The 14,764-nt window shown below is 41.4% G+C and overlaps 1 protein-coding gene across 1 annotated transcript in view; it reads right to left on the bottom strand.

Annotated features, from left to right (window-relative positions):
* Positions 1-1,817: 1,817 nt before the first annotated feature.
* The window catches only part of LOC146798352 (bone morphogenetic protein 2-like), an 86,090-nt gene continuing 73,143 nt past the window's right edge, over positions 1,818-14,764 (bottom strand). The window contains exon 3 of the mRNA XM_085625624.1: positions 1,818-4,494. Coding sequence (XP_085481750.1) covers positions 3,596-4,494 — 899 coding nt within the window. The 3' untranslated portion in view covers positions 1,818-3,595. The remainder of the gene's footprint in view (positions 4,495-14,764) is intronic.

The raw sequence follows: 14,764 nt of genomic DNA, 5'->3' as shown, positions 1-14,764 counted from the left end.
CCCACTTCCTGCTTGTTGTTCTTGTTTTTACTGTTTCAGAGGTTAGTTTCTAAATCCTATCTATGGCACCATCTACTGTTCGTCCTGAATTATTCTAAAAACAAAGCGTTGTGGTTTGTAACGACCATGCTGCCATCTCTTTCATGTCCGTAAAACCTTTATTTAAATTGCGAACAGGAAGTGGGCAGACTGGAAGGAGCCTTAGCTGCATCTGCCCGTTATTTCTTGGTTGTTTTCAGTTCGCTGGCTTCATTTTCATCTTGCTCTCTTTCAACACATCGCGGCGGTTCTTTCTTTTCAAAGTGCCTTTTCAGATCTTCTTGGCGCTTTTACTTGCGTTTTATTTTAAGTGTGTAGCTTCCCAAATTTTCATGGGGCTTTTGCTGTTACTACATTAGCCCATTGTGTTAGTTGTGTAGTGAGTTAACCTGGAACAAACATTAAGCAATTTTGTGATTACAATGCCAATAACTCCAACTCTAACCGATGCGAGACCTGTTGCATTGCAAATGCTTGTTTAATTTTGTTTCAATTAATGGGCCGACAGCATCTGCACAATTCATATTACTCTTTTCACCCAGTAGTCTTCTGGTATATCTGTAGCACATTGTCTTGTGAAAGCATCAATTGCCTTACGTCACAGTTTAGCCTTTGTCCAAAACACGATCAAAACTACATGTTATGTTATGTTATGTTGATTTATTATGCGCACAGCTTCTCCAGCAAAGGAGCGTCCCGGCGCAGAAACAAGGAGAAACATAACACAGCCAGAGAAAAGAAACCTAAAATAGAGAGCTAAAACAAAAAGGTCTTGATGGCTCTCCGGAAAGACAACAGATCGTCTAACTGACGGACTTCAACTGGGAGGGTGTTCCAAATCAGTGCAGCTTTCACGCTGAAGGAGCGACCCCCCATCCGACTAAGTCTAAATCTAGGAACCACAGCAAGGGCCTGGCCCTGAGAACGGAGGCTACGGGTGGGGACATAGAAAGAAATGAGGTTGGACAGAATTTCAGGGCCTATACCTCTTAATATTTTAAAAGCCAAGCAAAGGACCTTGAAAAGAATACGCTTCCTGACAGGGAGCCAATGCAAGGAGCGAAGGACATTCGCCACCGGGGAGAATCTAGGTAGGCCAACAATGGCTCGAGCCGCAGCATTTTGGACCATGAGCATGACAGTTTTAAAGTCTACCAACTGGGTGAAGTTGATTGATTCGTTTTTCAATTTATAAATTCTTTGGATGCAGGAGTTCCTAGTTTTCAAAATGGTGTTATTGTCACCTGGCGCTCTAAAGTGGCTGAATCAACAAGTCAACAAGTCAACTTTTGCCAGCGACTTGCACCGTTTCATGGCATTAGTGCTTGAGTGTTCTCACAAAAGTCTTATTCAATAAGTTGCCCAACTCTTTTTGAGAAACTTACATGTAGAATGTGCCATGTGCACACGTGTAGTGCCATATAGGAAGAGAAATCGTGTAATATATTAAATCATGAAATATTCGACATGGTGACATCGTTTATCTCAGTCAAGACACTCTTTGACAATGTCTGCAAAAGAATGACTGAGAAAGAGAGACAGAGAAAGGGAAAAACAGATTCTTTTTAATTATTTTGCTGCTTCAATTAACAACTGAGGTGGCTGAAATCTTTAATATACTGAAGTATTTTTGTAGCACATTTTTCTATTATGACATACTCATCTCTAAGGTTAGTTGGCATTCAAAAGTTAATGCAATCTTAGAGTCAGAATGAATACTTCGCTATGCACTTCCCCACCCTAGCTGCAGAAGTAACCAGAGAAATGCAACACAAATAGTCATTAATATACATGATTTAATAGCTTCTTGAACAAGAAAAAGGATGTAGGGACACACTACCATTGTTGTACTGGGTTCAAAATAGCAAGCTGTAGGTTATTGTAATTCTTTCCACGGAGTTCAGTGTGATGAACTTCTGCACTGACATAGTAGCTCTATGAACATATTTTACTGGTACTTTGTACAAGGTTGTGATTTTTATCATGATTGCTCCTATATCAATAGTTTTGAGTCCTGCTGGAGAGCAGTGCTAGACATGTTATCATATTTGTTGTCATTGCTAGCCTCATGACAAATAACATTGATAATGTACATGGTACATATAGAGAGCAAAAGACACACACCACCTTCACTTAGTTTTGGATCACCTACGCTTTTCATATTGAGTATATCACTCTAACATTACTTTAAAGCCTTTTCATTGCATTATTATTAGAATTATTATCTAGGAATTATGAAACTTCCTGTAACTCTTCTGCTAATGTGATGAGTCTCCTTCATTGATACGCTTTTCTATATCCACCCTTTCGTGGTATATGCATGGAGAACATTGAAGCTGGTTAAAAAAGTTGATGTAAAAACCCATGTTTTAACAAAGCATGTAGGGACTTTACGTGACACCGGTCTTCTCTGAGCATTCAAAAGAGAGACCAGACCTGTAAAAAAAATGCCTGTTGTAAAAATGAAAAACGATTGCTGAGGATGTCTCTTAAAAAAACTATTTGGAAGTAGAGATCATTAGATGCCTTTTCGTGGATTTTCAAAAAATTACGATTCTCTAGAAAAAGAAACCTTCTTTTAAAGGTTTTCTTTTCTTTTGAAAAAAATCTGTGAACATACCGACTTTTTAAATATTTTCCACTTTTTAAACAGAGGAAAGACCCCATCCTCTCAACATGGTAAGCACGGAGAGTTGCCCTCACTTTTTCTCTCAAACACTGCCTTATTTTGTATGTTACCGCAATGTCAGTGTTTTAAGAAAATAACTCCATTAAAAGTTAAGAAATCATTTTACATCATTTTTAAATAATCTTCAACCAATTGTCAAATGTTTGTTAAATATATATTTTTTAAATAAATTAGATGTATTACCCCGTACCTTTAAATCATATTAGATGTTAGTTATTATGATGTCCTCAGGAAAACCATGCAAAAGTCAGCCTGCCACCTGGACATCAGAGAAGGATCAGCGACCAAGGAGGGCCAAGTGGGCGGGGAGGGGAGAGCAGAGTCAAATGGTACTGATGAGGTATATTGGAGACATTTCTCCAGTCTTTGCAACATAAATGCAATCCTTTGAACATATGGATTAAGATTGTTTAAAGACAAACAGCACATAAAAAAACATCAATAATTAATCCAATGATTGCTGGGCTACCCTGTTTGGGATTCTTTCATTGGCAGCTCATCTCATCTGAAAAGGAATGCGAACGTCTTGCAAGGAAAGTATTCACATGAAAAGTAAAAAGCTTTCATTCCCCACAGATTTAAAACAATACTGCCAGAGTTAGGCCGGGTTATGATGAGGACCAGCAACCACAAAACAGGCATGGTTCCACTCTGTTTCTTCATGTGCTTAGTTTGTTCTTGTTACATTTAGTACACTTCCTGCTTTGTAGCTTGTAAGAATCATTGTCAACCTAACTGACATGAGCAACCTTCTGCTGCTTTATCAAGATGTGACTTATTCTGTCCCAGCAATACTAGCTTTTCTAAAAGTCTCCTAATTGTTCAACAGGCCCACCTTCCACTGCTTATTTGGGTCCTTTGTGGAATCTATCGACACCCACAACCCTCCACCACCATGTCCTGGTAATTCTTCAGCACCAGCTTCCCATCCTGGTCCAAGTAGAGAAGGGCGATGGACCTGAGTGTCGTGGGCACACAGCACGGCCGTGGCACTGAGGAGTTTACAGAGTTCACCAGCATCTGTACCATGGCATGGCTGGATGAGTTAAAATGGTCTGCCAAAGGGAAGTGGCATTCTCCATGGCAGAAGAATGCATGGTATCCCTTGGGGGCCACAATCCATTGGTTCCACCCAACATCCTTAAAATCCACAAAGAGGGGGTGCCTCCTACACTTTGAGTTGACCTTTCTTTTTTTCCCTGTCCTTTTGTTTCTTGAGCTCAGGAGCATCCCATGTCTCTTGTTCAGAGCCCAGAGGGATCTTCCTATATGACTCCGGCTTCTTTTAATTCTGTTGGTGAATGGTTGACTTCTTCCATCATGACTATATGTCACCAGAAGAGGTCTCTCTAGAGCCCACTGTGTCTCATCTTCTCCAGCAGATCGCCTCACTCTGAAGTGGGCAATTTGGTGATGAAGGGGGCGGCTACCATTGGGCATTAGCACCTCCACCTGAAACTGGAGGTCAATTCCACTAGAAAACCTCCCTTTCAGCATAGGAGTCACATCAAAGCTCTCCCATTTTGGTTGATCCAAAAACAGCAGACGGCTTTCTAACAACATTCCCTCGGTTTTGGATGAACATGCATCTGTAACGTGGTACAAATTAATTCGCTGCAAACTGCTGTGCTCCTGGATTTTCAATTTTCGACTGTAGAATCGGAGCTCCAAGCCCTTCAGCTCCTCATCTTGAGGGATGGAGGATATATTGAAATGAAAACACAGATAATTTTCTTCTTTCTGTTCCTCACTGAAGGAGAGACTTTCTGTGAAATAAAAAAAAGCAATTATATACATATATATATATAGTTATGACATAGTAGAGGGTGACAGCATATAAGGATTACCAGGTTTTTCCATTTACGTCTTTTCACAGTATATTTGTTGCTTTTATTGTGCTTATACCACCCTTAGTCTGTTTTGAAGCTCTGAGGGGGAGCAAAAGAGGGAAAGCAAGGGCATAAGAATAGGAGCAGTAAATAGGGAAGCCTGTCATAGGTGCCTCACTCATTAGTGAGTTGAGGTGCAACTTCAACTTTCCTTGTCACTCGAAGGGTCTGATGGTGCCCTGGGTTAAAACCAAATTCAAATGTCTGATGGCTCGGTGGTCCACGCTCAATCCATTAGATGTGCAGCTTGTATGGTTTGGTGTACCCATAGGCAGTATTCTGTTAGACAAGTGGGATCTAAAATCACATCCTGGTCCTCTCAAGCAGAATTCAATGTCAGTGCTCGGACGCCAGTAGCAGCAAAACACTTGCACTGTGATCCCCAACAGAGACCTCCAATTAGGTTCTGCTTCGCAGGGAAATTGATTCTGAAAAATGCATCATGATAGAACCATTTCTTTTTGGTAACATTTTCTCAACCATTTGCTTGGGTTGAACACCTTATAATTCTCCTGCAGAGAGTTATACTTGTTAAATCTTCAAAGTAATGGAATTTGTCATCAGTGCCCTTTCAGAACATATGACACATGACCGCATTTATAGAAAATTATGTTGTAAAATGCAAAACTGCTATTTGGCTCCCTGTTTTCAAAACACCCCTTCTACGACGCCCACAGGAGGAACAAGCATTGGCATAGCCAATAGGTCTCGCCTTTGGGACCTTATAAGTGTTTAGCAATGCAGTACATTATCCCTCACTGGCATGCCCACACATTGTGGGCCTTAAATAATATAGCCCCACATACCTCGGAAAAGCGCAGAGATGTATGTTTTTTGCCTCCCTCTGCTCCAATTATACAACTGCCAACATCGGAGGACTCAGGATGCAAAATAAGTAACTATGAAATGGATGTAGAAAGAAAAGTGCGTGTTCCGCAGAGAAGCGCCTAGAAGCGAGTCGATAACCCTATGTTTCTACCCCCCACTTTATGCTTTTTGTAATGAGGTTTGTAACTTTGTATCTCAACTTAGTGATCTGTGTAGATATTTGGAGATATGGGGTGCTGTGGACATATGCAGGAACTGAATGCAAACATCTGCGCTCTAAAGCTATAGTTGCACTCTTCCAATATACACAGAAAAAGCTGCATGTCACAGAGGACTCCTGTCAGTGTCATAAACAATACCTGAGTGAGCAAACATTGTGTGAACCTACTGTTTTCTCTAATGGCGACATAGCTCTGCTATCTGAGCTTTCCAGGTCCAGCAGGACAGCTCAGTCTAGTGTCCTCCTGAAGTGACCACAAGGGAGCGGATGTTATTGCATGCCTAGTGCCCATAGAGTTGCTCGTTAGTTAGCCTTTGATGAAATTCAGAGGTGCTTGAGAGCGACAGCTTTTGAAGTGCGCGAGGCAGGATCCCCTGCAGCGTCTCTAGTGATCAGCCGAGCTTTAAAGGGAGAGGTGCTGCCAATAACATCCTTCTCTGGAGCAGCTGATAGTAGACCTAGAAGGAAACGTGCAGGTTTGAAAAGGCCTTCTTATGCGCGGGGCAGTGATGTCATATTCTCTTAGTTCCATTTCCAAGAGAGAATAAACACATGCCGCCTTTTTTGCTACTTTGCACCAGTTAAATGCTAAAAGGGGATAATTCAGGACGGCGGATCCTTAATGTGGCGCGCAAGCTGAGAATGCACTTCGTGTAAAATCAAGCGCAGTGTCCTTCCAAAAATGGCTCGTTCTCTGCAAGAGGAAAGACGTTCTAAAATAACCTTCATCAACCGCAGTGTATCTACGAAGAAGAATCCCACAAATAAATGACAATGTAAATGTAAGGTGTTTTTAAAACAGCACGTAAAAATTGAGTAGAACAGTTTGCGCCGGAGTTGTGGGCACGTTTTTATAGGTCAATGTGACCAGCCAGAGCATGCCATTAGTAAAGAATGTTTACGATTTGCGCTTGGTTAGCAGGTCGACAACACTCTTTAATTGATAAAATGCCATCCCTTCTCTGAAGATGTGAGGAGAGGAGAGTTGTACTCTGTGCGCGGCCGCGAAAGTGAAAGTAATGGCCAGCGATGCGTAGGGAAAGATAACAAAAGGCAGATGGCGCTGTAGCAGGTCGACATCACTGTTTACTTGATAAAATGCCATCCCTTCTCCGAAGATGTGAGGAGAGGAGAGTTGTACTCTGTGCGCGGCCTCGAAAGTGAAAGTAATGGCCAGCGATGCGGAGGAAAAGATAACAAAAGGCAGATGGCAGCTGCGTGCGTGCACGCAAGCGTGCACGCAAGCTTAAGGCCAGGAAAAGCTTGTGGGTAGCACTTTGAAAACCCCCTTACTAAAAGTCGAGCAAGCAGCGCTAGGCTCGACCTAAAAAGGCCTCACTCTCTGCACCACAGGGCAGATAAGTGCATGCACCCATTTTGAAAGCTCCTCAGTTGCTACTGAAGGTGGTGTGGGAAAAGAGGCAAGAAACAAACAGCAAGATAGGTATCGTTAGTCACTTGTCTGGCATGCTAGCATAAACATGGCATTGTACAACAAAGTAATTCATACAGTAATAAATACATTAATATATATATATTATCTGCTGACGGTCGCAAGTAGATAGTTATAGTTAGTACCTAGTTTCCATAGGAAAAGTATTTTTTGTTTTCCCAATAACTTTGGCGCCGGATGACGAATCTTTGTGAAATTTTCAAAACTAGTGGGGAGCTCCGGCCAGCTCCTGTCTTGAACGTTTCAGGGGTGATTCGCCAAGCGGGGGCCGAGAAAAAAGGGGGATCCCAAAATGTGTTTTCTCCATGTTATTTTCCATAGGAAACTTTCGACATGGCTACAGGCCGAACTGCTGAACGAATTTACACCAAATTTGGCAAAAAGGTAGTCCTTGTTTAAGAAAGAGCCCTTTTTCTTAAATGGTGTAAATCCGTTCAGTAGTTCCTGAGAAATTAAAAAAACAAAACGTTTTGATATCTGGGCGGAGACTAACCCCGAGCACAAGCTTGGGTGTAATTGGCTGCAAACAATTCAAACCAGGAAGTGTTGGCAGCCATCTTTTGCCTCGCATCGAATACTAAGACAAAGGTGTGTGCTTCGCGCATAGGTGTAACTGCCTGCGGTTGCATCGTGTGTGTTGTGTGCGTGCGTTATTGAGCATGTGTTGGATGTGTTTGTGTGTGTTTCAGCATGCCTGCTTGTATACTGGTGTGCACCTCTTGTGTTTGAGCGTGTGTATTTTGTGTATGTGTGGTAGTGTGTGCCTGTGTGAGTTTTGGATTGTACTGTGTTGTGCTCATGATTGTCAGTAGATGTGTTTGTGCCTGTTCCTGTTTGTAAGCTTGTGTACAGGTCTGCTTGAACAAGTGTGATATTTGCCAATGGATACGAATGCTGCCCTTAAAGAATGGGAGGTCCGACAGCACCAGAAGGCAAGAATCTTCAGCCTTTTCTTGAATAAAATAAAAAATGAGGTAACCTCATATAGTGGGGATGGCCACCTATGTGCGTATCAGGAACGTGTCAAGTGCAGAAGCGAACACAAGCATTCTATAGATTTAAACAATCAGTTTCGGTGGCACACGCGCTCACATTCACCTGCCCCCTATGAATCGATCGGTCTGTGTGTTATTTTAAGATTGCCCCCACATAGTGTGGAACATTGCAAAGAGCCTGAAAAATATGTTTTACCGCAAGTTTTCAGCAAGTCCTTCGCCGTATATTTATACCTGAAATTCCTGTGGCTGACCGTGAGTGCCAGGCGATGAAAAATTTGGTAGGGGAAGACGACTATTTTTGGGCATCAAATGTGTGCAATCTCATTGAACAAAACAAAGTAAGCACGGTTAATTTTCTTTTTTTGGACGGATAGATGCCTTCAGCAAATAACGACTGGGAAGTGAGACCTAAATCAAAACTTTGGGGCAGAATGAGTGAATATTTAGGATTTAGATTTTAAAATGCGTAGTAATCTGTGCCGAACTGACTATTTCTCTGGGGTAACTGTTGCATTTAACCGTGTTTACATTCGGCCTGCGGTGGACACTTCAACATTGGTCAACATCCAATGTTTTGGGTCTGATGCTAGTGTTTTCCAATTATATCCAAAGTGGGGACGTCACGCAGCAGGCCTCTATTTTCCGGAACAATTTACAGGCAGTGGCTCGCAGGGCGCCAGGCTGCAGACATCAGGGCGTGCTGCTACAATTAAAAACGCCATAACCTCACCAAGCAGTGTGCGTTATAGTAATTTTACCACACACACGAGGTAAGACAATGACTTCTTCATTGCATTGCGATTTATATTAGAACGTTTTCTTTTTAACTCTGATCTCTTAAAATATCATGTTATAAGGAGAGACAATCACTTATACGCGGTTTCACAGGTTAGAGACCAGAAAAGAGACCTATAGCAACCTCATACACGAATGCATGCAGTAGTATTGCCATGATGCACAGGTCTGCCTGTATATTTGTCTCTCTGGTTTCCCAGTAATGAATCACCGCCCCCGGCCCGGTGAACGGAGGGGGCGGCATGTGCACGCTCACTACAGCTGACAGTGTGCATACAGTAAGTGACTCTGCAGATGTTGGATTCTGCAGCCCCCACATCCTGACACCCTGCACGCGCAACATCTCGAGCTGGCAGCAGCGCGCTTAGCAGTGACCCCTTGAATTGCGGTTATTTGCAGTGAACGCAGCAGAGTCCCGTATTAGTAGGTAACACCTGCTCGATGAACCGTGCAGGTGTCACTGTGGTCCCTGACGATCCTGCACCCGAGCCCCCCTTGCAAACACCCACCACAGATGCACAGGTGGAGGTGGCAGAAGGCTCGCCTTATAGTTATTGTGAAGGGACAGCGTAGGGTACCGTGTCTATAGTTGTACGCATGAACTGCTCAAGGTCACACAATGCGTCTGTTGTCAGAGGATTCTCATGTCCCTGAACGGACAGTGACGTGCGACCCATGCCTTACTTATGGGTAACCTCCAGCCTCCTGCAGGAGAAGACGACGCAACCATGCCCGCTGGGTATAACGATGCCCATAAACCTGCTTCTGTGACAGTGGAACCCACTGCTGTTGCCCACCATGAGTTGGCCTAGAGAAAAAAAGGTTGAATACAAACAAATAGTAATACATTATTACAATGTTAGTAGTGTGCACTTGTTTACACCACTCAGCATGACACGTCCTATAAAGTTTTCCAGAAGTTACAAGCTGAAATGCACCCCCTCACTACCCTCCCACTCCACAAAACACTTTGAAAGGGTTTAATAGCGTCATTTTCAGTCTGCGAGGATACTCATTTTCCCCGTTTAAATTGTGTTTTGGTGTATAAAGTTGTATATGGGATTTGCATCTGTACTTCAGCTTTTGTTTGAAGGGGGCACCGGAGCTGACCCTCTGTAAATGTCAGGCTCTTGATACGTTTTGGTGGAGGTCTTGAGATTTTGTGCAGTGACTCTCTCTGCCATCTGTGTTCTGCGGTTACCTTCGCACAGCCCCCTGGAGGATCGCTGTCTGAAATAAAGACGGATTAGCATGGTATATAATACTTAAGATTTGCAATACCTCACTGTGCTCTGCATGAAATTCCTTTTCACACTGATATTTCTGAATAGTTTCAATGGATTTACTTTGAAATTAATCATTAGTTGAGGTCCACCTCACACATAAGACGTACAGTTTTTTTGGATTGTTTCATATTTCGGTAAAGGGTATATAACAGTAAGCTGAAGAGAGGCACAGCATCAATAAAATTTGAAAAAATATATATGTTGTTTGTTAACTGCAAGTCCAGGCAGCCGTAAATCCCGCCACTGTAAGACACAGGGGCGCGGCTTGGTCAGAAGATAAGGGGGGTAGGGGGTGTTGCGAGCTTTAGATTCATATAATGCAAAAATACATTATACGCCATGCAGCGTCTATGAGAGGGGCCGAAGGTACAGTGGAAAGAGAGAAGAATGCGAATTGGTACAATATTTTGTAATACCGAACATTTTTGAGGACTTTTAATACAGAGGGAGAGTGAGTCACAATGATGCTCGAATCCCACACACACTCACCCAACAAACTAAGATTCCGGAATACTTTTTGGTGGTGGTTGTTAAAAAAATATATATACACATACATACGTGAACAAGGTGGCGAGAGGCCATCGAAACGCTTTGATGTGAACTCATCAATAAAGAACAGCCGAATGAAAAAAAAACCTTGGAGTGCAGTGTGGTTGCTGTTGAAGCTGTCTGTAACCTTATGCTGACTACACATACATATATATATATATATATATATATATATATTACCTACTGGCGATAGCCAGTAGGTAGTTATAGTTAGGACCACGTTTCCATAGGAAAACCTCAACCTTCTATTTTGAATAACTTTGGCGCCGGTCGACGAATCCTCGCAAATTTTTCAAAATAGGTGGGGCGCTACGCTCCGCTCCTACCCTGAAAGTCTCGGGGGGATCCGTCAAGCGGGGGCTGAGATAAAAGGGGGGTCCCAAAACGCGTTTTTCCCATGCATTTTTCCATAGGACCTTTAGAACGAGCTACAGCCCGAACGGCTGAACAGAATTACTCAAAATTTGGCAGAGAGGTAGTCCCTAGGTCAAGGAAGTGCCTTTTGTAGGTTTGGTGTAAATCTGTTCAGTAGATTCTGAGAAAATAGCCTTTAAATCAATATATATATCTGAGCCAGCTTACGGTACGCTTACCGTACGCTTACGGTAAGCGTACGGTGGCGTGCGCGAGCGCGATTCTGATTGGCTCTTAGATCTTAGTAAACATTCGAATCGGCCGAAACCAGGAAGCGGCGGCCGCCATTTTGTCTCTCGCACTGAGAGTGATTTTTAAAATATCAAGCCCAAAAACATGTAAAGGGGCTGTTTTGACAACTCCCTCCCACATAGTCATGTTGAGGGAGTCCCCAAACATCCCCCAAGTGCAAAAACGGTTTTATTTTTTTTTCGGCAATTTCGCGGGGTACGCTTACCGTACGCTTACCGTAAGCGTACGGTAAAAAAATAAAAATAAAAAAAACACTATCCACACTTACCCCACCCCCTGTGCTTTTGGTGGCCGAAGGCCACCAAAAGCACAGGGTTTATGTTAAGGGCAAAAAACACTATCCACACTTACCCCACCCCCTGTGCTTTTGGTGGCCGAAGGCCACCAAATGTACAGGGCTTATTATAAGGGAAAAAAACTTAGCATTTAAAAAACCGTACTAATTCACTGAAAAAACCATAGGTTTCACACACGTTATAGTTAGGAATTAGCATTTAAAAAACCTTGCAAATTCACTGAAAAAACCATAGGTTTCACACATGTTATAGTTAGCGGAAATTTTACTGATAAAAAACCAGTGAAATTCCCCCGTTATAGTTAGCGCAGGCAACTATAACTCACGCGACTGCAATCTTCTGCTGATGACATATGTGTCTTTATGAAAAAAATATATTTGTAATATATGTATAGCTAAAAATGTATGGAAGAAGACATGGGCAAATAAGTGTCTAAATACAGTATTAGCATCAGCAGAGGATTGCAGTCGCGTGAGTTATAGTTGCCTGCGCTAACTATAACGGGGGAATTTCACTGGTTTTTTATCAGTAAAATTTCCGCTAACTATAACATGTGTGAAACCTATGTTTTTTTCAGTGAATATATATATATATATATATATATATATATATATATATATATATATATATATATATATATATATATATATATATATATATATATATATATATATATATATATACATATATGTTTTGCTCCCAGTTTTGCTAATCTTTTTATGGGCTACTGGGAGCAGCAGGTGTCCAGAACAAATGAGCTATACCGCAGCCATGTGAAAATATGGCTGCGGTATATTGATGATTTATTCATCATCTGGGATGGCTCACAAGAACTAGCGGAAAGCTTTATTTCCAGCCTAAACAAGAACACTAAGAATCTAAAACTAGAAGGAACAATCAATAGTCAGAAAATCCAATTTTTGGATTTAGAAATTGAGGCTGTTAATAATAAACTATGTTCTCGCCTGTATCGTAAGAGTACTGCAGGTAACACCTTACTACACGCAGAGAGTAACCATCCCAAAAATTTAATTCGCAGTATTCCGTACGGGGAATTTCTCCGGGCTCGGAGAAATTGCAGCACGGATGCGGATTTCAAAAACGAAAGTGAGTGCATGACTAAAAGATTTGTCGAAAGAGGTTATAAAGTCAATGTGATTTCTGATGCACTCTCGAAGGCAAACCATTTCACACAATCTGAACTATTAACAAAGACCAAAGTTCAGACGAATGAAGTTCAAACTGTAAGATTTATTTCGACCTTTAATTCTAGTTCCCATGAGGTAAGAAGCTGTCTAAATAGACATTGGGGGATTTTAAAAACAGAACCCACATTGGAGGACATTATAGGAGATGCCGCAGTTGTCACCTATAGAAAAGCTAACTCCTTAAAGGACAAATTATGCAGTAATGAGGTACCCGGCAAAAGAGGATCCTATTTGGATGTCCAAGGGTTTTTTACATGCATGTCATGCAAGGCTTGCAAATCCAGTACCAATGTCAAAACAGTGTACTTTCCAGTTTCGGACAACAATAGACGCATCGAGAAACATTTAACATGCTTGTCAGATTATTGTGTCTATGTGTTGGTATGCCCTTGCCCCAAGAAGTATGTGGGCAGCACCATGTTTGCTGCTAAGAAACGCATCTTGGAGCATATGCGGGCAATTCAAAATAAGGATAAATTGTCCCCCATTGCCAGGCACTTTGAGGAGTTCCATAAAAGTAATCGTAACCTTTTAAAGTTTTTTGTTATAGACCGAATTTTGCCCTCCATGAGGGGGGGTGATAGAATTCGCAAATTACGTCAACTTGAGTCTAGGTACATTATGGAACTCGATACCAAGATTCCGGCAGGTTTAAATTCAGAGGAAGAATTGTCCTGGCATTTAGGCGACTGATTCCATAAGATTCTATCAGATTTTACTTAGGAAACTGCAAGCTCTAACTGTTATGACTGTTAATTTTCCTGTAACCTCAATGGTTTTGTAAGACTTTGCTGCATAATTGATTGGTTCGGATCTCCATTTCTAATCTCTTGGCATAGATTCTTAACCTTAGATATTATCTCTTGTCAAACTGATAGTAATTTAGCTCTGAACAGCTCTACGTTGAATCTGTATTAATCCTTTTAGTTGGACAATACTGGCGCTAGAATTTTAAGAGGACTAGTCTGACCGAATTTTGTTTTGTTATTAGGTGATCCCAGAAGTAGAATAAAGGATGAAAGAGACAACAATCAAGATTGAAAATATCAATTGAAATACAATCGCAAGAGTCAGAATAATGTGTGCCCACTTGGGCTTAATTTTGTTGTAAGACACAATTTCTGAATATTTGAATATTTGTATTGAGAAGTAATAAGAAACAATTAGATTATGTATAATAGAAAGAGATTATTAGAGTGATATTCTGTTTCAGATCCTAATTTAGGCTATCCACTTGGATAGAATACTCCTTACTTATTCATTTAATTTAAGCCTGGGAATACTTACCCACTTGGGTTAATACGATGATGATGAATTGTGCCTTCTGACTTTAGACCCATAACATGATCGGAATGCAACCAGAGAACTAAGCTAAATGAATTATAATGCGTGATTGAAGGATTAATTTATCATTTATTATTGCAACTGCCTATACTAAAATGTTTGCAGCAATATGAATTTATAATTGTTTTCGCTAATTTTTGTTCTCGTAAAAAGGGTATGCTCGTAAGATACATCGTTATGAAGATGGAATCACTAAATTCAGCACTATCAGTATGCTATTGTTTAAAGATGGTCGCTAAAGTTTTAGTTATTGTATGATACAACTTTATTGAGAATGTAGTTGGCAGGATTACGAGTACATTACCATTGAAAGATGGCCGCCAAAACTCGGATCAGGCACGAATATGAACACCAGTCCTCTTTTTATGTTAATGAATGCCAAACTTGTGCAAAGTGCCGTTGTCCTTTCTTTTTCGTGTAATTGTATTTAACTGTGGAGATTGAACAGACATTTACCCGTGACCAAGACGATATGTTCGTCGAAACGCGTTGGGTATATTTTTG

The sequence above is a fragment of the Triturus cristatus genome, chromosome 9, assembly GCF_964204655.1.
Source record: "Triturus cristatus chromosome 9, aTriCri1.1, whole genome shotgun sequence".
Taxonomy (NCBI): Eukaryota; Metazoa; Chordata; class Amphibia; order Caudata; family Salamandridae; genus Triturus; species Triturus cristatus.
Note: the sequence above shows the minus strand (reverse complement) of the source record. Positions and strands in the feature narration are given on the sequence as shown.